Source organism: Pezoporus occidentalis, unplaced genomic scaffold, assembly GCF_034315485.1.
Source record: "Pezoporus occidentalis ecotype Australia unplaced genomic scaffold, CSIRO_AGI_Poc_V1 ctg406, whole genome shotgun sequence".
In the NCBI taxonomy this organism is placed as follows: Eukaryota; Metazoa; Chordata; class Aves; order Psittaciformes; family Psittacidae; genus Pezoporus; species Pezoporus occidentalis.
The window spans coordinates 59,736-84,208 of record NW_026915732.1 but is presented as its reverse complement, the minus strand read 5'-3'; the positions used below and the strand labels follow the sequence as shown (position 1 = coordinate 84,208).

Genomic DNA, 24,473 nt, shown 5'->3' with positions numbered 1-24,473 from the left:
GCCGGAGCGCGGTTGCTCCGGGGCCGGGGCCACGGCGGGGCCGGGCCGGGCCGGGCCGGGGGGGGGGATCGGTCCCGGTGCCTTCCCTGTCAGGGCTGTCCCGCAGCCGGGCCGCGGGGGAGGCCTGGGCCCTGCACGCCGTGGGTAGGCGGGGGGCTGCGGTTGGCCCTAGCGCTGCTCTCCAGCCCCGGTCTCCAGCCCCTGCGAGCCCCGCCTGAGGCGTTCTCCTCGGCTTCCCCGTGCCTTTTGCAGTCGCCCCCGCCGGTAGCGTTCCCTGTGCCTTGGGCTCGCCAGGGCCGTGGGCTGATGGTGCTGCGCGGTCTCGGCTGCCGTCTGTGAGTGTAGGTAGAGGTAGTGGCGCTGCTGGTGTAATGAGGAGCCGATGGCTTGCCTGTAGGGCTGTTCCTGTGCCTGACACGGTGCTGTCAGGAGCCGAGCGTGTGCCGCCTTTGCCTGGTTGTCTTTAATGTTTTGTGCCCGGTCGCGCTGCTGGTGTGGTTGTGGGACTGAAACCCACCGTCTATGTTTGATAGCCAGCAGCGTTCCCGTGTGTCTCAGGGGCTCCGAACAATCTGAAGGTACATTTACTGGTGGCAGAGACACTCGATGGAGCTGTTCTTTATCTCTGTGGTTTATGTCCCTTCTGTCAGACTCCTCTCAGAAGCTGGCACAAGTTGCATCCCTCGGGGATGGCCTCAAGGAGGAGGCTGAGGATTAAATTCCCATAAAGCTGTGGAGGTTCCTGGAAGTCGGGACTGCGGCGAGTGTGAGGTGTGAGGGCTTTGCTTCAGTGGGTGCTGAAGCCAGTATCTTATTTAAAGTGTTCCAAATACAATCAGTGTAGCTCTATAAATGCTTCACGTTATGCATTTGCTTAAGTATGTCACTGGCTCAGTGCCATCGGAGTTCCTGCACTGTTAAGCCAACGTATCATCAACATTCTCCACTAGCATAAAGTCAAATGGGCAGTATCTTTAATAATGAACTTATTACTGTGATTATATCTTTAATGATGAGCTTATTATTGCGGGTAATTCAGGAATGCTGGAACTTAGAGCTGTAACTGTGCACAGTGCAGCCTGAGTGCTGCAGCTTGTGTGGTTAGGACAGACAACATGCTTTGTATCAGTAGTAAACATAGGTAACAAAAAATAGGGATGCATTTCAGAGCACTGTTAACATTTATGTCTTCAGCATACGTTGAGATGTTGCTTTATTTTGAAGACACTCATGAATTTGGTGAGCAGTGTGCTTCCCAAGCAGTGCTTCCCAAATGGAGCCCCTTGCTGTGATCTCCACGTGTTGCTGGAATGTAATTTATTATTCTGTGCTTCATTAAACAAGCCCATTAATTTTCTCCTGATGGTCTTCAGGAGGTACCAGGCACTCTTCCTGGTTTACACGTTGCTCCAGGCTGCTTCACCTCATGCTGGAGGGAAGTGCTTTCACTTAACACTCTGTCACCTGTAAATCATGTACATGTGCAATACGAAGGGCTGCATTCTCTTCTGTGGTTATGCCACTGATAAGAATAACAAACACTATTATCCCTCGTTAGGCTTTGTATTCCTGATTGCACTCTGCAGCCTCTGCCTTAGATAGAGGATTATTTAATTACTTAACATAATGATAGGAATTTTCACTTGCTTTTTCAAAGCCACCACCACCAAAAAAAATATAATCTGGAAGCAGGAGCTATAGAAAGTGATTTTTTTCCTTAAGGGAAGGGGCAAAGAGCAGCCGCAGCAGCATTGTCTGGGACAACTCGGGTTTGGAAGAAGAATTCAGATGTGGACAGCAGCAAGGGTTTACCCATGAAGTTTTATATTCCTAACAAAATTACTACCTGCTAATCCCAAACTTGATTTCTTCCCTCCCTGCAAATGCAACAGGGCAAATGCAGCGTTTCTGAGACTTAAGGTAAAAAGCAAAGTTTGGTTTTTTTGTCTTGAAAAGAAGCCATAAAACTTCACCAGGTGCTTTTCTCTTTTTCCAGTGCTCTACAGATACCTAGTTCAGATGCAGTTAATGACAGGGGAGTGCAGCTGGTTTAAATCACATCACCATTGGTGAGTTCTCTCTTTTTTGATCTGAGGCAGGTCAAACCCTGCTCATGTCTTTGTGAAGGGCATCCAAGCTTGAGGGGATACTAAAGCACGTTATGGCCTGGCTAATAGGGGTCTCTAACCAGTATTTTTCAGAGAGCCTAACAGAGCAGTGGAGATACAGCTGAAGAGTGGGTTCCTTTCCTTAAAAAGCTGTTGAGCCATAGCCAGTTTTCACTTACAGGTGATAAGAAAGAATGACAGTATTACCTGCAAATAACCTGCCACTGCAGAGGTAACCTGCTCAAGGGAGGTCTCCATAAAATTGGAGTTAGAGGCCTCCAGGACTCTGGGAGCTGGCCCAGGATCAAGCTGTTTCTCTGCAGGAAGCTGTTGCGGCTATAAAAATAGCTGTCTTTTGAATCATTGGTTTGTTTGTCTTGTCAAGTCCCAGCTGAGGTTTCCCTTTACAGTTTCTCTAAACATCTGGTTGTTGTCATTTCATTATTATCAACCTCGAAGCAGAGATTGGGCTCTCCAAGTTGACAACATTTCTGACGCATTCTTAACCATAGTAAATGTGTGGGGTTTTGTACTTGTTTCAGCTTCAAGCCATGAGCTCTCCATGAACTTGGAGGTTTAGCATATTGCCCCTGCAAAAGGAAAACTGCTCCTTCCAGCTGGTGGGGTTTAACAGAAACCTCTGTTGTGGAGTTTGATAAAATGTGGAAGTTCTCAGATGCATCATTTATTCTTCCATGTGTTGACATTGACTCTGCTGCCAGTGGGATTGTCATGTAGATGCAGTGGTTTCTATATCCTTAAAGAACAATGATGTGGTTGGCAAATACCAGTGAGGCTGGAGGAAGGATATCGGCACATGGGTTACAGCTGATCACTTTGGCAACCTGACATCAGTTAATGCATGGAGACCTGCTTCTGTGCGGGTGTAAATCCACGCTGATGCTTTGCAGTGTCTGAAGCAGTGGAAGTTGGGAACAAGTATCCAGCTAAATAAACTGAGAAAGGAATTCTGAAAGGTTGGTTTGAAATGCATTAGCCATTCCCAGCTTCCAGGCTAATTTTAATTGGAATGGCATTATTTCAGGGAAGAAAAAAAACAACCCTCCACTTCCAAATTTCTCCCTTTTTTCCTAATTCCATAGTCCACAATACTTGATACTCCACTTTGCTGCTGTTTGTAGATGTAATATGCCTATTCTGCATTACACATGTGACCCAGTAGTGAAATTACTTGTTACTGTGGACACATCGTAGACTTCTACAGAGTTACAAATCCTTCCAGTGAATCAGCTCTGTTGGGTAGTGTTTGTAGTTTTGGATGTATCTTTACACCAAACTTGCAGTTGTTTTGGCTAAGCTATATGTTTAGTTAAGAGGAAGGTGTGAGGCACAACATCAAAGTTCTCACTATGACTAAGATATACATTCTCCTTCTCCCCTTTGGATCAAAGACTTACAATAGAAACAAGCTGGCATGATGTGCTCTTGGTAACTGCAGGCTGGCTCTCACCAGGTTATTCCCAGGTTCTAACAAATTGTTAAGCAATTCCCCCCGGGCCAGATGTGAGGATGGATGGTGTGTGTCTGTCTGTGCTCTGATGAAGGTGGGCTGGCACTGCCTCGTGTTGGGTTACATCCACAGAGCAGAGGAGTGAGGCGCTGGGAATCTTTGGTATGTGAACAACGGGGTAGATAAACTGTCTTAGTCAGACTGCTTGGAACGAACCCAGGACTGAGCTCAAGCATGAGGTGGAGTTGGGAGCCATGGAAAGAAAGCTGTGCCATGGCTCAGGGCTTGCTGATGTGTTGATAAAAGTATTGTGCTTTGATAAAGTGTGTTTGTGGAGCTCCCTGATGCCACTTTAATGGGGTAGTTTCTAAATGCAGGATACCCAGATCAGGCCTATGCTTGCCAGGAGCCTGAGCTGCAGCACGGGGAGCCCAGGCGTGAGAGCTGAAAGGGAACTGGCTGTGGAGGTGCACAAACCCATCTTGGCCCTTCGCTCCTCTGTGTTTGTGACAGACTGACAGACACATCCTGAGGTGAGCAGTGCCTCCCACTGCCTCCCCAGCGGCATGAGAAGTGAGCCAAGAGCACTGCTGATTTAACACCACGTGGGTTCCATCCTCAGCACCGATACGTTCTCTGCTGACTCAGGTCGTTTAAACTGAAGTAAATTATTGCCTGAGGAGCTTCCATGTGTCTATGCTGGTGGTGGGATGTGCTTCCCCTCCTCTCAGGCAGTGTCTTGCACAGAAGGTTTATGGGTGTGTGGACTGCCCAGGCTGCCCTCCTGCTGACCTCAAGAGCTGAAACTCCTGGTGCCTTTGCTGGAAGCAGAAGTAGGCCATTGCTGAGGATGATGGAATTCCCACTCTCTCTGCCTAGAATGCAGGGCATAGCTCTTGTAGTAGAAGTGATGTTTGTGTTACCCTGTGCAGCCTTGGAGTCTCGTTGACGTCAGTGGGGTTCTTCAAGAGCACAGCTCTGATTCCTTGATGTGGATCTTCAGTTGGCATCTCATGGGGTCTCCTGGGTCTCACGTAGTGTATTTATGAAATACATTACTCACATTTTTTTAATAGCAGCTTAAAAATCCCCACTGCATCAAGCTTATGTGTAGTAAAGTAGTGTTTTGAAGTGAAAAGTTAAGAAGGGAAGGAACTGTTGGACACACAAGGCTGTACCTGAGGAGGAAAAGACAGAAAGAGTGAGAGATAGGCATGGGACTCAACCAGAATGAACACTCCAATGAACACTAAGGCTTGGGGACAAAAAGAACAGAAATCCCTGGTTTAAAACAATGCTTTTGTGTGAAGCAGCTCGTCCTTAGATGGGATGAGAGAGGTGGAACTTGAATGCCCATCAGTCAGTTCAAATCCCCAAATGCAGCTGTGGAGAACAGGACAGAGAATGGAGAGGAAAAGCATTTTGGGGCAGTAATTTGTTCAGACAAAACACTGAGCCAACAGCCTGAAGGTAAAGAGTTAACAGACTGCGTTTGTCCACTTTGGGATCAGGAAGAAGAGGCTCAGTTCACTAAATAAATGTGAATGAATGGTCAGTTGTAGGTTGGTTGTCAGAGCTCCCTGACACCCTGTTGGCATAATGGAGGGACCAGCCTCAGTAGTTGGAGCGTTTCAGCACCATTTAGTGTTTCTGCTGTACATGGTGGCTCATGTAAAAGCAGAGAAGTGGGAGAGGGTTGTAAAATGTGGTGTCTGCTCTTGGGAATGACCAAGGTGATATTGCCTGGGGAAAAAGCAGTGCCCTTTAAAAAATAAATGGGAAATAATACACTAATTCTCACTGGGGATAGCTTAGAATTCCAGATGGAATAGAGTGAAATCCAGATTTTCCAATACTTGGGGCTGCTGCCAGCCATGAAAGGATCTTCTTTAAGAGGTAGTTTTGTGAAGTGTTGAGCAGACAAGTTGTCTTCTTGTAGCTGCCTTCTTTAAGGGCTGTGAAATGCTAAGAACACGCTGCCTACCAGACCCGACCCAACTGAGAGCAGTGCTTAGGCCGGGCATGCCTTGACTCCAGAACTTGAAACCCTGCCCAAAGCAAGAGGTTTTCACCGCAAAGTGTTTCCTCCTTTGCTCTCCTTGGGTACAAAACACCCACGTGAAGTGCTGGAATGTGAGAGGAGCAGTGGGAAAGGCTGCTCCGGTGGAGCTGTGCCAGGTTCCTCCACGCTTTCCCGGGAAGTAGAAGAGTTTCCGTGCCTGCTCCGGCTGCTCTGGATCCTCCCCTTGGCAGTAGCTCTCCCCAGTCCTGCCCGCCCCTTCCCTCTTGCACATATGCCCCTCTCCCAGCAGCTTCACTGCGCACAACTCCAGCCCAGGCAGCTCTGCTTCACCCAACAGCCCTGAGCGGCCCCTCCGACATGGGTAAGGATCCAGCTGGGATCTGGTGCTGTGACTGCAGCTCTGCGCTGTGCAGCTTGTAACCAGGGGCCAGAGGGACCTGGTCAGGAGAGCTCCGGGGCTGAGGTTCCGCGTTCCCTCTGCCTGGTAAAAGCTTTACCCCTTTAAGCTATTGAAAGCCCCTGTGGTTTTAAATAAGTAGCTTTAGTGCTCTCAGTAAATGCCTTTTATGCTCTCATTAAATGTCTCTTTTAGTACCTCTGTATTTAGAGGCTGAAACAAGATTTGGACTTGCTGCTCTGGTTTAACTGTGAGCAGGAACGACGCTTGGGAAAGGTGCCAGGGAACCAGGAGCCAGAATTTAACGTTTTGCTGGTATTTTTGTGATAGACCGTGTCATTTTTTGTGGACTTTCATTGCTGAATACATGAATAGGAAAGAGAGGGAAGGGCTGAAATACCTGGAAGCTTTTTTGCATGTATGATTGTGTAACATGCAAGGGGGGGTTCGCAAGCCAGGGTAAGTTTGTCGACCTTAGTGAAAAAAAGCCCTTATTGCAGGGATACAAACAGTGAGTCTGACTCAGCAGAAGTGTCCAGTCTGGTTTAGCTGCCTAGGGTGCATGTTTGTCTTTCTGTGCTTCTGTCGGGACTTCCTCTACACAGTAAAGGAGTTTTGCTTTGCTTTGCTTTCTAACACACTGCAAGTTTCACTCTGTTACCCGTGCGCTGCGTGCTGCAGCGTGTAAGGAATCTCTGGGCAGTGGATAAGGAGTCAGGTCAGTAACGCACCTTAAAGCTTCCAGCAGCAGGAGACGGTGGCTCAGTCATGCGGTTTGGAGTGCCCTTGGCACTGTAGAAGCCCAAATCTTGGGCTGCTCTTCAAATATTTAACAGATCATTGAAGTCTGCTTGCATGATTTGTTACTTGGATTGCAATGAGGAAGCGTGGCTGTTCTCCCTGTCGCTCTGTAAGGCCTGTGTCTTGCCGTGTCCATAGGATACTCTGACCCCTCCCAGTTGTGTGTTCTTTCAGTACAATCATAAACCACATTTACTTGCCCCCCCCCCCCCGTCAGTGGGTCAGTGCTGAGCCCAGGCAGGCACTGTGATTTTGGAGAACTTTCTGTTTGCTCTCCAAACAGCTTAGTTTGGCCCAGATTGATGTCACCCAACTCTTAAGTTCTCAAAAGAGGTGGCTACTTTATTGCCACCTTTCTCCTACACCCCTTTGTGAAACTGAGCTCTATCAGGCACCCACAATGGGAACAAAAGGAGCAGGCATGTTTTTAGCAGCTGTATATACAGTAACTGCGCAGGAGTTTGGAGGAATGGGGCTTGTTGGAACTTCCTTTATGGAAAAAGGAAAATTGTACCCCAGAGCAGTCACAGTTAAATGCATGTGCCCTTCCTGGTAAACTCACACCAGAGCTGTTGCCAAGAGAGAAATGTTCTTTGCTTTAGAAAGACGAGGAAGGTGGACTTGGGGGTGAGAGGATTTGCCTGGGAAGGTGCAGTGTGCTGCAGGAAAAGGGTCTTGGTGCGGGAGTCCCCAAACCACGTGTGTGTGATGCACCACCCACTGCCTGGTGTCCGGGACGCTGGGTCAGCCACCAGGTCAAGGGTGGATCTAGAACATAGCAAGTAATACTGTAATGTTTAACCATGGATTATGAACATAGCAATGTAAATGTTATTGTTAACATGTTGCTACAAGGTGATACAATCACAGTTCGTGTCAAACCCCTGATTCTGTGCTCACAAATGAGCTTGGCATGGAGTTTGCTTCATCCACGTGTATCTTCAGGCAGTTAGGTACAATGGTTCAGAATAAAAGAGGGTTTGAGCAAGATCAGAGGGAAAGGAGAAACAAATGTCTACAAGAAGCAGGAAGATAAAACGTCCAGTGTCTTGCTGTGTGTTTTCTCTGGAAAACAATTCAGCACAAATAATCTTTTTCTCAAAGGGATCTGCACAAAACTGCATTTGCAATGCTCGTGGAGCTGCGGTCTGATGCCAGCTGAGCTCCTGCCAGTGCTGGTGATTGAGAAAATGGAAAGAAAGTTTCAGTTATGGCTTAGACATAAACCGAACAAAGCAAACTTTCTATTTTGTGTTTCCAGATAAAACTGCTCCACAGAGCAGGTGAAATGTAACCTAAAGTACTGAATTGCTCTTTCTGAGAAGACCCTGTCTGTGAGGTTATGAGGCTCCATGTACAGTCAATGGATTGCTTGAAGCATTTCGCCTTCACAGGCAGGCTCCCTAACGAAACGGGCACTGGAGCTGTCACTGCCTCTGTATTTGGAATCTGAGATCTGGGGTATTCTGATGCCATCAAACTCTCTTTGAGTATTGGAGAATGCTAAATAGTTACCTAGTTTGCTGCTTTTTATTACAGACACTGGAGGTACAGAGGGAGGCATCTGTACTATGGTTTTGTCTCTGTCAACATGCATTTCACTTTGTGTCACATTGAAAAGTACACTGTTGTCCTGGTGCACAGCACTGCTGCATGTTGTGCTTGGAACACTGACTATATCCTGGTCCCAGTTAGGAATGGAGCAGAAGCTTCCTGCACTGTGTCCAGTAGCCCTGCAGCTCCATGACTCAAGAAAAGTAGAGGTTTCTGTGCATCCCTTGAGCCTATAAACTTGCAACGTGTTGTAACTGCCCCTTAAAGCAGTATTTCAGGGTAGTAGTTTCTTAATTCTAGCCAACAATTTATTGATGCAATCCTGAGCATGTGTGTGCTGTGACTGTGCTGGAGTAGGAATCTCTGCTGTACTGAAGGCTGGTTTAGCACAACTTCTGTGTTGATTAGGATCCAGACTGGTACAGAGCAGAGGTAAGAGTGGCATGAGAGTAAAGGTGGGGAGCTGAGTTTGTACTAGAAGGTGGAATGGTTGATGATTCCCCTTCCCCTGTCCTTTCTGGTCACCTGCAGTGTCACTTCTTACCCAGGCTGTAAATCCTCAAAACTGTCCACTTCTTTGGCATTTCTGTGCAGAGAAGGACTGGAGCCTTTCCAGTGATAAAATGGGCCGTTCACATCTGTCTCCTTACTCATCTGGCAGTGATTCAGCAGCTCTCTGTAAAACATTTAACACAGTTTTCTTAAATCCCAGACCCTTGTCATATATGAATGTGCTTTCAAATTGTGAGGCTGAACTCCTGGAAATGAAGGCCTAACTTTCCCATCATTCTTGAGCATGGCATGTCACATTGTGTGTAACCTCAGCCCTGACTGGAGTCAGGTGTTTGGCAGTGTAAAAACTGGATCTAACATTTGTCCATCTCTCAATGCAAAGCCAAAGTCCTCTTAGAGAGATGCTTGAAAATAATTTGGTAATTAGAAGAACTTCTTTTTTTCCCTCCAATCAGCAAAATGTGGAGAATGTGGCCCAGGATACGCAACTCCTCTGGATGCCATGAAAGGTAAGCACATCTTTTCTAAACCCAGACTGCCTTCAGACTCTCTCATAACAACAAACTACTCTTTAGGACAGAAGGGGAAAATAGGAGGAAGGAGTGTTGGGAATTCTGTGTGACACAGTTTAGTGTCAAGCTTCTCATCCACCTGTAGCTGCACTAAGGATGTGTTCTGTTCTGTCCAGCAGTGCCTGGCTAAATCCTGACCCTCACTAAAGCCCTCAAGGCATTTTGCTATAGATTGTAATAATGTCAGAACTTCACCTCACGTCCTTTGATGGAATTTAAAAGCCTCAGTTTTATAGGTTGTAGTAAGTAGGCTTTTGGCATGGGTAGAGTGAGCTCTGGGCACTGGCAGCTGGGAGTCATCACTTCTGTAGCTGGGGAAGGGAGAGGCTCCACATGGCCCCACAGGGTAGGAGCTGGTTTCCAGCACTGTCCTTCTCCAGGAAAGTCATTGCATCCCCAAAGCCTATTATGTGAGGAGGGTGAGGGAAGGAAAGGCCTCAAAAGTGAATAAGTACTTGCTCTTGGCAACTCCTGGCTGCTCAAACTACATACTAGTGGTGTTTCCACATAAGATGGGAATGCTGAGGTTCAGCTTCCTGGGAAGAAACACAGTTTACAGACAGAGTTTAAATCCAGAGGAGATGCTCTTACACTTAACCACAGCTTTTTCTTTAATGTGTCAAAAGAAACCATTTTTACAAGACTTCTGCCTTGACAGGTCCCCGGGAGGAGATTGTGTACCTGCCTTGTATCTACAGGAACACTGGGATAGAGAAGCCTGACTACCTGGCCACTGTGGATGTTGATCCCAAATCTCCACACTACTGTCAGGTACCTGTGTGTAGAATGGCTCTGGTGTTTCTGTTGTATGTTTTGCCCTATTGTTATTGCATATCTCCTAAATTAAAGTCTTTTAAAGATTTGAATTCACTTAATGGCACGCAGCATTTCACAAATGCTGTGCAATCATGATGTCCAGCTTTCTTCTCCTACTTTACAGCTTCAGCTCTGCATATCTCAGGCTAAAATCTGTTTCCTGACTAACAAATAGCAGTTTCCTTCTGCTCTTTATTAATTTATGCCTTGACATAAAGGCTCATTTTTTTTTGCCTAGGGGAAAACTCTATGAAACTGAATGTGAAGCCTGTCTCTGACTTTGCAGGTGATCCATCGCCTGCCCATGCCCAATCTGAATGATGAGCTCCATCATTCAGGGTGGAACGCCTGTAGCAGCTGCTTTGGGGATGCCACCAAGAGAAGGAACCGCCTGATTCTACCAAGTTTGATCTCTTCTCGAATTTACGTGGTGGATGTGGGAACAGACATGCGAGCTCCTAGAATCCATAAGGTATATTTACATGACTTTAAGCTGGGGTTTTGTTTCATACGTTTTGACCAAGAGACAATGATTTTATAGATCCAGATATTGGCATAGATAGAGGTTAGGATATAGACTTACACTTTTTCATGTCTAACTGGTTAGATTCTCTTTACAGTCAGTGAAAAAAAATAGGCACTGCTGGAGTCACATTTGTCTAACCTGGTTTAGAAACTGGTTTAGGGTAAAGGAATTGTGTCTCAGGAGCGTTTGTTTTCACTGACTGTAAGGCAGAGAGGATTAGCTGAGATGTAAATACATACACTGTCAGCATCTGTACTTGGTCAGGGAAACTTCAGTACAGATCATAATGTGGAATGAAAGGAAACTTCTCAGTGGTCTTTGTCCCACCCCACCTGCCAGCAAATACTCCCATTCATAGTCTTTCAAGTTCTGTAGAACCTTGCCAGCCTGTGACTGTTAATGCAGTGGATAACTCCCCCTAAGGTCTTTCCCTGTTCAGTGAATTTTGTTTCAAACCGAGCCTCTGACATGCCTCAAAGATTTCCCCCTTCCCTTCCTTTGTGAAACTTGAACTCCTAGGGGTGAGCTGGTGTTGTCTAAGTGAGCTCCATGGAGGTGACTGTGACTATGTGTATACTCATTTTAGGTTGTTGAGGCAGTGGAGTTACACCAGAAGGGTAATGCGGGTAATCCTCACACCTCTCACTGTCTGGGCAGTGGTGACATCTTAATCAGCTGTTTGGGAGACCCTTCTGGCAATGGAAAAGGTATTAGTCCTCTTTAACTACTCTAGGAAAGTGCTCATGGTATAGAAGTATCATGCTCCCAAAGCACAAGCTGCAAGGTTAGAATTTGTCAGTGCTTCCAGTTCTCTTATGCACATCAGCAAACAGCTCCTGGAATGGTTAATGCTGGAATAAAAATATCACCCCCCAGGTAAGCTGAATGGTCACTGCTCTGCACTTCAGACCTGATGTAGAGGAATATCAATGGGACTGTTGATGAGTTCAGCTTCCAGGCCCCAGGCTTTTGCATATATTAGTAAAGAAGACCAACTCTAGTGGTTATAGTATGAGCAGGAAACCCATTAACATTTCACTTTGGTCACTTCAGCATGGAGCAGGGAAGAATTGCTTTGGAAGACAGTCTGCATCAGCTCAGTATTGGTGGCTTGGGTATGAGAGATGCTGTTGCCAACCTAAATCCTCTTTGTCTCTGTCTAATGAAAATTAACCTTTCAGGCCATTATAGGTTGCATTTCTTGTTTAAAACTTTTGAAGGATTCTTGCATATAAATTCTGGTACCTATGCAGGTGTAAACCACCTGACATCTGAGAGAAATATTAGCTATTAGAAAAAATATACCTCAGGGGGTTAAGTGGTGGAACCCTGCTCCTTTTCACAGGGTTTTTCTCTTCTAGATTGTGGGCAAACGTGTCCTTGAATAGATGCATATTGTTTGTGTAATTCAAGGGTACTGATGGCAAGCAAAGAAAACCAGTGGTGACTCCTCCAGGATCTTCTCTAAGTTATCCCTTAATTGAAATGAACTCTGGAAGGGCTGGCAGATTTATTATTGTTATTATGAGCAGAAAAAGGGCAAACTGAAGCTTAAAAAAGGCATTTTTAAAGCTGTGAACTTCTGTGAATGTCTTCAGACAAATGTATTTGGTGTTTCTATCAGGTAGCTTTATATTGCTGGATGGAGAGACCTTTGAAGTGAAAGGAAATTGGGAGAATGGGAAGAAGGTGCCTCTCCTGGGTTACGACTTCTGGTACCAGCCACGACACAATGTCCTGATGAGCACTGAATGGGGAGCCCCAAAAGCCTTGGTAGATGGGTTTAACCCAGCTGATATAGAGAAAGGTGAGGGGGCATTTGTTTAAACTCTCAAAAATGATTCTTTGATAAAATAATATATTCTGTGCTTTTTCTGGTCTGGCCTGATCCGGTAGGGCATTATGGTGGCCACATTAACGTGTGGGACTGGAGCACTCACACCTACATTCAGACAATTGACTTAGGGAAGGGCTCCATACCTTTGGAGATCCGATTCCTCCACAATCCGGATGCTGCAGAAGGGTTTGTGGGATGTGCTCTGAGTGCTGCAGTTCATCGGTTCTACAAGACAGAGGTAAGCAATGAAAGCCATGGCAAACACAGAGGCTGTTGTTTCAGAAAGCTTCCAGTCACTTAGGAAATAGTAGAATTTGGATTAAAAATATTATGGCTCTCAATTCCAGTCTAATTCTAGCCAAGCTATAGCAGTGACACACTGGCACAGGGTGCCCAGAGGAGCTCTGGCTGCCCTGTCCCTGGCAGTGTTCAAGGCCACGTTGGATGGGGCTTGCTGCAACCTGCTGTAGTGGAAGGTGTCCCTGCCCATGGCAGGGGGTTGGAACTAGAGGAGCTTTAAGGTCCCTTCCAAATCAAACTATTGCATGATTCTATGATTGTGTCAGAGAGCAAACCTCATGATAGTGTGCCTAGAAGCCAATGCTGTAGCTTTCTGAAGCTGCTGGATAGTCCCTCACCTTTAGCAGTTGTATTCTGAGTTCCTCTGCTATGTCCAGAATGCAAATCTTCAGCAGCCTGATCCTGAAAGGCAGCAAAGCTGAAGAGGTCATGGTGCTGGTCTGTCAGCCCCACCTCCAACACCCCCACCCTTCACAATAACTTCTTGATCAATTTAATCGCCATGAATGACCTATGAAAGTCTCAAGGAGGGGAAGTCTGGCTGATGATAAGACCATTAGTGATCACTTGAAAACAGTCTGATGAGCACCTGCACTGAGGAAAGGGCTACAGCATTAGCTCAACGGCTTGCTTTCTGGCCTGCGAGCTGCTCCACAAATGTGCATCAGTTGGAGAACTGGTCAGAACCTGTGAAACTTGTCACCAGTGCCAGTGTGTGCTGCCTGCTGCTCAGCCAGTATTTGGAAGGTGGAGAAAGGAGGGAAGGTGATGGGCTCATGGGCAGGGGAGTAGGGGGTGAGCTGGAGAGGGGTGGGACACCAAGCTACAGGTGATTAGGGGTTTTAGTTCTGCTACTGTTACAGCAATCTGAGATGTTGTTGCATAGTATAAGGATAACTGGCAGTAATAGTTACCATCCTCACCCCTTGGTAACACTTGCGGTGTGCATACCACCTGTGTAGAGGACCTGTTAAATAAACAGCACTGTTTGCTTCTCCTCCCTCTGTCCTGCATAGCTGAGCTCTCTTGGCTAACATCAAGGCACTAATAATGCTGTGGTCTCTCCTGAGCTTTCTGCAGAAAGGAGGCTGGGCAGCAGAGAAGGTGATTGAAGTCCCCAGCAAGAAGGTGCAGGGATGGCTTCTCCCTGACATGCCTGGTGAGTGTGTTTGCAGTAGAGATTTGGTGTTGCCCTCTTCAGTTCCCTGGTTCAGTGGAGCTTTCTGCAAAATCTCATCCTTAAATAGCAAACACTTCCTTGCAAAATACTGAATTTCTCTTTGGGTTCTTTGTGTAACACTTCTGGTGTCACCAAATTAGCCTTGCTTACAAGCCATCAAGTAGATCATCAGACCCATCTGCTCCCACACCACTCAGTGCTTGAGGTCAGAAAAACACTTGGAGTTTGGCTCTTTCAGCATGAGCTCACAGGAGTGGTCCTGGGAATGCTGTAGAGCCTGAAGCTCCTCTGAGTAGGCACCAAGTGTCCAAGGATGATTGTGTTTGTTCAAACCATATCTTTACTGATTTTTCTGAGGCTGCTGTGACTAGAATTTGGAAAGATAATAGACTCGTGGTCTTGTTTGTTGCTGGGCCTGTCCATTTCCTGACTTTGCTGCTGACTGTTTTCTTGAAGGTCTTATTACTGACATCCTCATCTCACTGGACGACAGGTTCCTGTATTTCAGCAACTGGCTGCACGGGGATGTCCGCCAGTACGACATCTCCAACACCCGCAAGCCCAAGCTGGTGGGGCAGGTGAGGCAGCAGCAGCAAAGCTGCCACGTACAAGGACAGTCCAGTCTGCTTGTTTCTGTCTTTTTCAAAAGAAGAAAGTGACAATTTGCTTTTGCCTGAGAATTGTCTTTCGTGTTCTTATGATAGCAGGTGCCTATTCTCATCCATTCCCTTGGTTACAGGTGTTTCTGGGAGGCAGCATCACAAAAGGTGGGCCTGTAACTGTAGTGGAAGACAAGGAATTGCAGTGTCAGCCAGAGCCATTTGTGCTCAAAGTAAGTTTTCCTCATATGCATGTTTTCAGTGCTCTGCTAATTGTGATCCATTTTAACATATCCCTACAAACATAGGACATACAGAGCTGTATCTGAGCTAGTTTGTGGCTTGGCTTTCAGCCTGGGCAGGTACCACATCTCAGCAGGGGCTGGAGCTAGTGAATTCTGGTAAGTGTTCTGGGTCCCTGGTGGAATTGGACAAGCTGTTTGACTCGTCTGAAGCCTGTGTAATTGCATCTTCCCTGCTGTTGTTAGCTAGCTAATTTAAAGCTAATGTAGTGTGCATTCATCACATTGCCATCACTGCTGCTGGGAGTCTCCCAGTATGTGTGAAGCACTAACCCAGCTCATTCTGCAGGGTTGGGGAGTGCGTGTCTGTGTGTGTGTAAAGAGTTTGATGGCACCTGGCGTCGTGATAGAAAATGAAAGAACATTAATTGCCTCTGGTCATTATCAGTGTGCATTAATATTATTACTATCAAGGCAGCTACCTGTGGAAAGTCTCAGGATATGCAAGAACTGAACATGGACATGACTAAGATCTGTTGGCCACTGAAGGCAGTTTTAGGAAGATCCACATACTCCTTTTCTTCCTCGTGCAGATTGTGCCCTAGCTGCAGCAGAGACATGTTCTCATTTGGAGCAGCTGTGTTATGCCACTCACCCCTTTGCTTAAGTTTTGACACTTCCACCCAAGTACAGTGACCTGAACCCTTCAGCCCTTACTTTCTTACATTGCTAGTCTTGTGAATGAAGTGGAATTCTTCTGAAATGGCTTCAAGGCTCCCTGTTAGTAAGGAGGAAGACTCCTAATAAAAACTGTTCTCTCTCTAAAATAGGGAGATTGGTGCTGCTGTGTGGAGGATTTTGGAGCTCTGGATGGTTCTACCAGAAGCAGAACTGCTGTGCTCTTTTGTTTCTCCTTGCTGTTGCATTTCTTTTGTTCAATGTCTGTGGCAGCCTTGTCTTAGGCACCTGGTTCTCTATTATGATTTTAGGGGAAGAGGGTGCGAGGTGGACCTCAAATGCTTCAGCTGAGTTTGGATGGGAAGAGATTATATGTCACCAACTCTCTCTACAGTGGATGGGACAAGCAGTTCTACCCAGATCTTGTCAAGTAAGAGAACTCTGGTAAACAGGGATGACTGCACAAGCCCATGTGCAAGATTTCTTCCTCATATAGTGCTATGCACATGCCAGCTGCTGCACAGAGCAGAGTTCCCACCCAGGGAGACTAAACCTAGTCACTTTATCCACAGCCTACCAACCTAGATGTGTTACCCACTCACCAGAATCCGCCCCTTCTCAACAGGCACACAAAAGTTGGGGTGTGCACACACAGTTTGTTGAAATCAGGACCTGTTTGGAAGTAGATGAGAATGGGAAGAAACCAGTGAACCTGACCTAGCCCTCTGGAATCTGTAGTACTTCTGAGCTGCCTTTGAGTGTTACCAGCACAGCTTTCTGTTCTTCTGAGCTAAGGAAAGAAGATGATGTGCCAGATGGCCACAGGAGGGCATAGTGCACTTCCCTATTCCTTTATAAGTAACAACAGCTATTTATTTGCAATCATTCATTGCTAATCTGAGGCTGCAGTTTCACTGAGGTGGTGTAACTCACTTTTGAGATCGGCTAAGTGATCTCAAAAGTCCCATTTTGTATCAGGGTTTCTTTCTGGTTTGTATTAAACAAAGACAGATCTTGCCCAAATGTGGAAGAGCAACAAAAAGGAAACCTTTTCCCAATACCTGTTTTCTTGTCCCTTTTTCAGGGAAGGCTCTATTATGCTGCAGATTGATGTGGATAATGAAAAAGGTGGATTGCAAGTGAATAAAAACTTCCTAGTGGATTTTGGGAAGGAACCTGATGGGCCTGCCCTGGCTCATGAGGTTCGTTACCCTGGTGGAGACTGTACCTCTGATATCTGGGTGTAATGGTTGTCTGGAGCTGGTTTCAGGGGGTTTGTTGTTGTTGCTGTTTTTTTGGGGGGCTTGTGTTTGGGTTTTTCCCCCTCTTTCTCCTCCTCTTTCCTCTTTACTCTCCCCTTTTATAAAGGTGAATGGGGTCAGCTGGAACTTTATCCACTGTCTATATTTAGACTTCCATTAGGGTGAGCCGCAGAAGCTCCACTTTCTTCTCATTCTGAGGCAGCCAAGTGAATCTCTCTGAAACATGATCTACAGCTCATTTTCTCTCCTCCTTCCCCTTTCACGAGGTCCTATGTAATCACTGTTGACTGTGGTTTCAAGGCCGAGGTCACCAGCTTTTAAAGACTATTTGCCTTGTTTGATGCTAATTTGCCTTGCCACTGTTTGTTGGTGAAGAAGCTGTTCCTAAACAGCTCCATAAGAAGGATACATTCCATGGGCTTGTCTCTGAGCAAGAGTGTTCTGTCCCTGCAAAGTGTAATGTGCGCATACAGTAGTCAGTGCTTTACAGCAGACACAGCATAAAAATCATACATATCTATCTAATCTGAAGTCACATGCTTCTGGACTTGGGTTATATTTTAACATCTGTGCACTGATGTTATAAAAAAAACCAACAATAAAAGCATTCTTCAAGCCAGATGGAGCTGCACATCTTTTTTCTCTTCAGCATTTGGGTATTTCCAAATGTAAGGTCATTTCAGGAAGTAACAGTCTCATTCATCTGCAAATTCTTTGGTGAGGAATTTATTTTCACTGAAGCCTCCTTTGTTGCCATTATTGCAAACAAAGATTCTCTTCCGTCTTCTGAGAGTGAAGGGATCTGCACAACCCCTTTGTGCACACTGTGCTGGAGCCAGGCAATGCCCCCAGCAGTGCCTGACCCATGTCTGCAGCGTCTTGAGCAGACAGACGCACACAAGTCCAGCCTTTCTCCTCTTGCCAGTTCCTGATGCATCTTCCCTAAGCTCTTTTCTGGGTCTGATTCTCTTTGTTGCCTCTCTGGATCTGTTGCTTTCCCATCTTCTGTTCCCTGCTGAGCTTTAGCACTGCCAGTTGTAACGCTGGAATCACAGCAGTGATATTGCAGGAGCTTCACGTTGATGGCACTTCTGCTGGAGCCTTTTGCTTGAGTTTATTCTGACTTCTCCTGTGCTTCCACAGCAAAACCTTCATCTAGCTTGACAGATCCTGCTTTGTAATCAAGACTCCATTCTGTACATAGCTGCTTACTGTCTTGCTAAATGTATTTGGAACCAGGCTGGAGAGTCCAGTTTTGTGTTTTTAACATTGGGATGCTGCCACTGGGTCTCTTTGAAACCTGCTACAAGAAGCTCTGGTAGGAGCTTGTGAAGCCAGAAAGCTTTCCAACTGACCTGGTGGTGTAGCCACCTGCATCTGATGGAAAAACCCATTTTGAGCAGCTTCTTGTTGGAAATAGGTAATGTTTAAAGCATCTTGCTTGCATTGTTTTCCTTACAAAGGGGCTGGTTCCAAGAACGGAGTATACACTGCTAACCTGTGTAAATGCTACTAACAGTCCACACTGAGTGGGTACAGCGAGTGCTCAGTGTCTCAGCTATCTCACATTGCCCAGGAAAGTCATTGATTTGTTAGGAAATCATTTGCTACCAGTCAGTACTATTGGAACATGTAATTTTTTCTCACCTATTTCCTGTACTGAGCGTTTTCCACTAGAGAAGGTGTATCCTCCACATGGCCACGTGAGGGCAGACTGCAGCCTGGCTTTGTGCAGCACGGAACTAAATCCAGGAGTTTCTCTCGCTCTACTTGTAATTTTAGGTCATGATTTTCCACAAATCCAAACTTGCTGGTGAGGGTGGCCCTCAGGCCTCTTCTCACTCCATCAGTATATCGCATGGTGGCTGAAGACTCTCATTCCAGCTACAGTGAGCGCGCCAGTCTGGGTCCCATCGTGAAATCCCAGTTGGAAATGCCCCTGAATCTGAGTGTCTTCTAATGAATCTTTGTATGTATCTTTGTATGTATGCCTGTCTGGGTCTGCTTCAGGGCAAGGTGAGCTTTGCCATGGACCCGCCTGACTGTGTCGACAGCACCTTTGTTAGCTATAAGGAAGACTCTGAGGGGGCACAGTCATGGTCAGTACCACAGTCAGAGGCTGTTGGAACTGACCTCAGAATTTCAGACATTAACCACATTACCTACATTTTGGGGCATTTTGTGGGGGGGGGGAAGGTGTTGTGAACCTTACCAGAACCAGAACAACTGACCGTAGCTGGGAAATTAGAGTGGAGAACAGTTTCTGCTTAAGTGAAGTGAGAGCAGTCATGATGAGGGTCACCATTAAACCCACTATTTTTTGGTCTGCTACCTTGAGGTCTCTCATCCTCTGATGAAGCCTGAGCTCCTATGTTTGAGTCTAAGGGTGTAGCAAGTGGCTTCTTTGGTGTATAGAGAGAAGTGTAAATGAGTCTTTGGAGAGGAACCTGGAATGTTCAGCTGAACTGCTCAGCACCCGTAATCCTGGTTTGATCACCAGCTCCTTCAGTGCATCAAAGTCACTTGTGGCAAGCTGGGAGTCTGCTCTGCAGTGCTCGCAGGGACTCTCAAGGGAGGGTGCCAGTGCCTGTGTGCCAGCGGAGGTCTGGAGCAGGAGAAGCAGCAGGTCCTGCTCATCCATCCTCCCCGGCTGCGTGGTGCTGCCACTCCTCTGGTGTGAGATGGAGCCGTGCTGCGGTTGTGGGAGGAGTTGGATGAAGGAGCTGATGCGGCAGAAAAGCGCCTGCCCGGGCAGTGACTCAGGTCCATGCCCTGTGGCTGCGGGGGGCAGAGCCCTTCAGCGGCCACCGAGGAGTCAGTGCTCATGACCCACTGTCTGAAATCATAATGTGAGGATGTGGGTGCCGCAGGGCTCTGCCCGGCCGTAGCCCTGGGCTGGCCTGGGGAGGGCTGGATCAGCACCCCACTGCCACCCTGCTTCTGGCCAGGCCTTTGTGCCCCCTGCCCTGCCACTCCTACTCCAACAGCAAATGCTCCCATGGAGGGGAAGGGGCTGCTCAAACTGTAGCGGAGAAGAGGCACGGAGGTGCCTGGAGGAGCAAGAAGTGGAGTTGTGCAATGCTCATGTCCCCTGCAGCAAACCTTGCAGCCTGCACATGGAGATGCTTCTTGAAGTGCTGAGCTGAAGGGCTCTGCGTGTGCAGCCCTGTGATGGTTGGTTTGTACCTGCTCAGTGAGGAGGTGGAGAGATCCGGGGTGATGGATCTGAGCTTTGCAAAGTCAGGCACTTGGACCAGCCTTTGCCTTTGGTCTGTGATGTGCCCCCAGCCTGCAGGCTTGTACCAAGCTTGTACCAAGGTGTTGAGCACCCTGTGGTTCTTGCTTGGGTCTTTAGCGCAGACGTGGTGTCCCTGGTGTAGCAAGGACTCCTCCTGCCTCACTGAGTGTGCTGTGCCAGTCTTCACTGCATTACATCACCCTGTGGTGCCCATTATCAAAATTATAGCATGTCCTTCCCTATCAGGGCTGGCAGAAATGGGCAAGAGGAGGGGAGCAGCTGCTGGCCCAGTGTGGGCTGTCCTGAGAAGCCCCAACTGCTTTTCCATGTCATGGCCTCCCATCTCTGCCCATCATGGGGAGCTTTCCCCGGGCCCAGAGCAGACCACAGTGATTGTGTTCTCCGCTAACCATCGCTTGCTGGTGCTGCTGAGCCTGCTCTTATCCTTCCTATTATCAGTTTTAATTAGAAAACTCTACACCCCACAGCTTGGTTTTGTGAGGGATGCCAAAGACGTCACCCAGGAAAGCCAACAAGGATGACCAGCTAACTTAGCTAATGAGTGGAAGGCTAATGAAGTTTTTAATAACCGGGTGTGCAGGCCCAAGAAGATGGTGCAGTGAGCCATGCACATCGTGACAGCAGGAGCATGGTCAGAAGGCATCAGCTGAGCACCTGAAATTGCCTGTCATGGACTCAGAGCAGCATGGGAGAGCAGTGGTGAGCTCTGTGCAGGGAAGAGGGCAAGGCTGTTTTGAGATGGCCTGAGGAGGACAGTTAGCTCCAGCTATGGAGCTGCTCCTGGACTTCCTTCTGATAGTTGAGGTGTAAGGTCTTGAGGTCTGCCTGGGGATGATCAGAAGGGTGGTTGGTTCCCAACACTGGCACCTCTTTTGTGCGCCCAAGACAAGCTTGATGCCCCTGGGACACATGCAAGAGTTTGTCCCTGGAAACTGGTGATAGGGGAAGATTCTTTGCTTCCACTTGTGCAGGTATGGCCCCAAACCCACGTGGAAGGTTGTGACCTGGGTGGGTGTCAGTCTGTGAAGCAGAGCATTGACAGGAGTGCTGCAGGAGGCAGGCTCAGGCTGAAAGCTGTCCCTGGGAAGCAGCACTCTGTGTTGTGTCCTGCAGGAAGCCTCTTCTCAGCTGCCTCCACGTCTCTCTGCAGTAGGAGTTTTGCTGGGAAAGGGCTGTGTCTGTTCTAAATCCAGGGCAAATCTAAATGCTGTGATACCCTGCGAGGCTCTGAGTGCAGTGCACAGCCCTGGGAGGCTTTGCTGTGTCCTTCACCTTCAGTGTGCTGCAGGCCTCACACAGCTGAAGTGTGAAGGTTCATAGAGCCATGAGGGTGGGCAGGTGTTCAGCACCCTGGTGTTGCTACCTTGGGCTAGCAGTCTGTGTTTTGTCCAGTGTGGATATGCAGTGGTTTTGCATTGAGTCTCTGATTCTGTGCACATTAAACCTTGTATTACACTTACACCCAAAGTCCAGAGTGGAGCCCAGTGCCTTAATCCCATTTGGCTTGATGCAGCGTAGCTCTGCGATGTCTCTTTCTTCTGGCATCCTTTGCAGTTCCTTCTCTACATTTGCTGGTCTTTCTGACATCCAGGGAAGGTTTCTCTGTTGGGGTCTTCCAAGTCCTGGCTGGAGACTTTGCTCAGTTAAACAGGCTCCTCTAAAGCAGTAGGAGAGCCGTGCAGAAGTGTCTCCATTACATGTTTGATTTGATTTGAGGACAGAACTTCTTTCCATGGGGTTACCCTTGCCCAGGATCTAGACTTCTGCTCCTGCGTAACACAGAACTGGAGCCATGTTTTGCCTTTGGCTTTCTCTGCTGCTGGTCTGATATTATTTTAACATCTTCTCCTTGCTTTATAGTGAACCTTGATGTACCTGGATGCAGCCTGTCAGTAATAACCCTACATCAACTGGGGGCATGAAGTGCCCAGCTGGGGTAAGTCACAGTCCCCCTCCTCTCTGCCTTTGCCCCTTGCACTGAAATTGTTGAAAAGTGGCCACGTACCTGAGTAATGCACTGCTTAGGCAAGAAACTGCATATAGGTTGGCACTGGAGCCAGGTGCAGGCTGCTCGCTGTGTGCTGCCACATGTTAAAGTGCTGCTCTGGAACCAGAGATCCATTAATTACAGCGCAGTGAGACAGGCTTGCTCTTATGATAGAGATCTCCCAAGGGCTTCCTTAATGGTGCTGTCAGATGATTCTGCATTCCAGCATTGGAGCAATTACTTATCCCATGTAATGTGCCCACTGATTGAGGAGTTCTGCCACACAATGTGACACTTGTTCATGATCTATGGTGCTTGGCGTTTTCTTCCTGCATTACTTTGGCAGCCGGTGGTAGCAAGGCTCATGGGGATGTCAGGAGAGGACCCTTCTCCTAAACCTCTTCTCTCCAGCACCTCAGGCCCTTTACCAGAGATCTCTGCTCTTCCCCTGGGTGTTCTCTGACAGCTGAGTCCATTGTGTGAAACTCAACTGCACTGGTGCCAGGTGCTTTGCAGTGTTAGTGCCTGCAGTGGGGCTTAGGGTGCCCATTGACCAGAGTGGTGAGGAGGGAACTGCTCAGGCACTGCTCCACTGGGCTGCGTTGTCCTGAATCCTAGAGATTCCATTTGCTGGAGCTGGGCTGACTTTCCCATATGGAGATGCCACCCTGAGAGGCAGCAGCAGGTCTTGACCTTGTAGGTGCTGCACAGATTGTATGGAACTATGGGAGGCACCCATTCCTAGGGTGATGTTTTCCAGCTGTGTGGAAGATGTCAGCAGGTCCTCACCTGATTTCAGTGTGTTGGAGCCCCATCCCTCTCCTGAGCCTGTGCTGCACCCCAGTTTGCAATCCTTAGAGCTCAGAAAGGCTTCTTTTGGGGTAGAAGCCCCTCTGAGGCGGGCTTGCTGAGCTGAGCCCAGGGAGCCCATGGTGCCTTCAGCCCTCGACAGGGAAGTGCCTTCGGTCAGGGTCCAGATCTCAGGGTGCCTTTGGTGAACTCAGTTTGCTCCAAGCTTGCAATCTGCAGGAGGCTGCTGGTGGGGCTGCTGGTCTGAGGGCTTCTCATCCCTTGCCTGGAATTTGCAGCCATTGCACATTTGGATGGTGGGAAGCTGGGTATGGGGGGTGGCTTTAATTACCTTGTTTCTCATGGGGACCTGGAGGCCCGGAAGACTGGAGAAGACCATTGGAAATCACCAGAGCCCCAGGATCAGATACAGGAGATTGTGTTTAAGGAAGAGACCTGCATGGAGCAGCAGATTTTACCCCAAGATTGGTGGTTGGCAAGGCGGAAACAAGCCACGGTGGTGATCTGGCACCTCCCAAACACTTAGGAGTGATGCTCCTCCCTTGGCAGGTTGCTTTCTCCCCCACCCCTTTACCTTGTATATAAGGCCCCCTTGGATCAGCCTTGGCACAACACAACCCACTCCAGCGAGGCAGACAGCAAGCTGCACCTCCAGCTCCAGCACCTCTGCTCTTGAGGAGTGAACCAGAGCCATCACCTTCAGCATGGGTAAGAGATGCTCTGCAGCCTCCCCTCAGCAGCTCCTGGCTGTGTTGTTCCTTCTTGCCTCTGTCTCCAGCCCCTGTCTGGAGGCTCCAGGCATCCCATCTTGGAAGTGGGTCCCACCTGGTTACTGGTAGGTTTGTTCCTCTGAGTGCTGCAGAAGGAGAAAGGTGGGACTCAGCTTGGGCGTTTTGTCCCACTGGTACCAAAGGTTCCTTTTGTCTCTCTCCCCATCTGCTGCTGGGGGCTTCTGTTGGCCTTGGAAAGCTTCTTGCATGTGGCTGCAGCATCCGTGCTGAGGGAGCCTTCCCTTCCTTTGGGGAGACAAGAAACCAGAGTCAGTTTCCAGGCCAGATGTTCGGTCCTGGTGTGGTGCTCGGTGGAGGCTCTCGCTCCTTCCCGGCTGATAGGAAGGGGATGAGGCGGAGGCTCGGATGGGTCAGAAGGGAACTGAGCTGTGCTTTGATCCGTGACAGCCCTGCTGCCACTTTAGGGAGGATTCCTGTCCCAGGTCTGTGCTCTGTCAGTGCCATAATGACAGCAGCTGCTGGTTACAGTGGTCCCCATTGACAGCTGGGGTGGGAGAAGCTCCCTCAGGTGGGACAGAGGCTTCTGGGTTGGTGCCTTTTAGGATGGCCATTTCTCATGTTGTTCTTGTGTTCTTCTCAAACCAGACAGATGCAGAGCTCAGTGCTACGAGTACCCCACCTGCCCGGATACTGTGAAAGGCAAGTCCTCCTGAGTGTGCTGGGAATGGGTGGTCTGGGAAAGAGCTCTGTGCTGGTGGAGACCACTGGTGGGTGCTGGGTATGGCCTGTCCCTTCCCCCAGTGGGAA

At 48.1% G+C, this 24,473-nt stretch overlaps 1 protein-coding gene and 1 long non-coding RNA gene across 5 annotated transcripts; one reads left to right on the top strand and one right to left on the bottom strand.

Moving 5' to 3' along the window:
- The first annotated feature begins 822 nt into the window (after window positions 1–822).
- LOC134171535 (methanethiol oxidase-like) lies at window positions 823–24,446 on the top strand. 4 transcript variants are annotated; one of them, XM_062633868.1, is made up of 13 exons: window positions 5,825–5,963; window positions 9,323–9,376; window positions 10,098–10,210; window positions 10,542–10,727; window positions 11,368–11,488; window positions 12,406–12,588; window positions 12,678–12,856; window positions 13,999–14,077; window positions 14,555–14,676; window positions 14,838–14,930; window positions 15,929–16,047; window positions 23,522–23,643; window positions 24,312–24,446. In XM_062633868.1, exons 1-12 carry the CDS (start codon window positions 5,960–5,962, stop codon window positions 23,616–23,618), a joined length of 1,350 nt encoding a protein of 449 aa, XP_062489852.1. In that variant the 5' UTR covers window positions 5,825–5,959; the 3' UTR covers window positions 23,619–23,643; window positions 24,312–24,446. The 4 variants fall into 4 exon arrangements, with proteins under 4 accessions (XP_062489851.1, XP_062489852.1, XP_062489853.1 ...); XM_062633867.1 differs by lacking the exons at window positions 5,825–5,963; window positions 23,522–23,643; window positions 24,312–24,446 and adding exons at window positions 823–2,069; window positions 16,702–17,498; XM_062633866.1 differs by lacking the exons at window positions 23,522–23,643; window positions 24,312–24,446 and adding an exon at window positions 16,702–17,498 and having other exon boundaries at window positions 5,826–5,963.
- On the bottom strand, window positions 1,934–5,784 carry LOC134171538 (uncharacterized). The gene is made up of 2 exons (XR_009967660.1): window positions 5,692–5,784; window positions 1,934–2,078 (listed from the first exon to the last, which is right to left on the bottom strand). It is a non-coding gene; the product is annotated as an uncharacterized LOC134171538 (long non-coding RNA).
- Window positions 24,447–24,473: the final 27 nt, after the last annotated feature.

Coding starts and splice junctions, on each gene's coding strand:
- LOC134171535 (XM_062633866.1), top strand. Junction 10,728..11,367: donor GAGCTCCTAGAATCCATAAG/GTATATTTACAT, acceptor TACTCATTTTAG/GTTGTTGAGGCAGTGGAGTT. Junction 11,489..12,405: donor CCCTTCTGGCAATGGAAAAG/GTATTAGTCCTC, acceptor TGTTTCTATCAG/GTAGCTTTATATTGCTGGAT.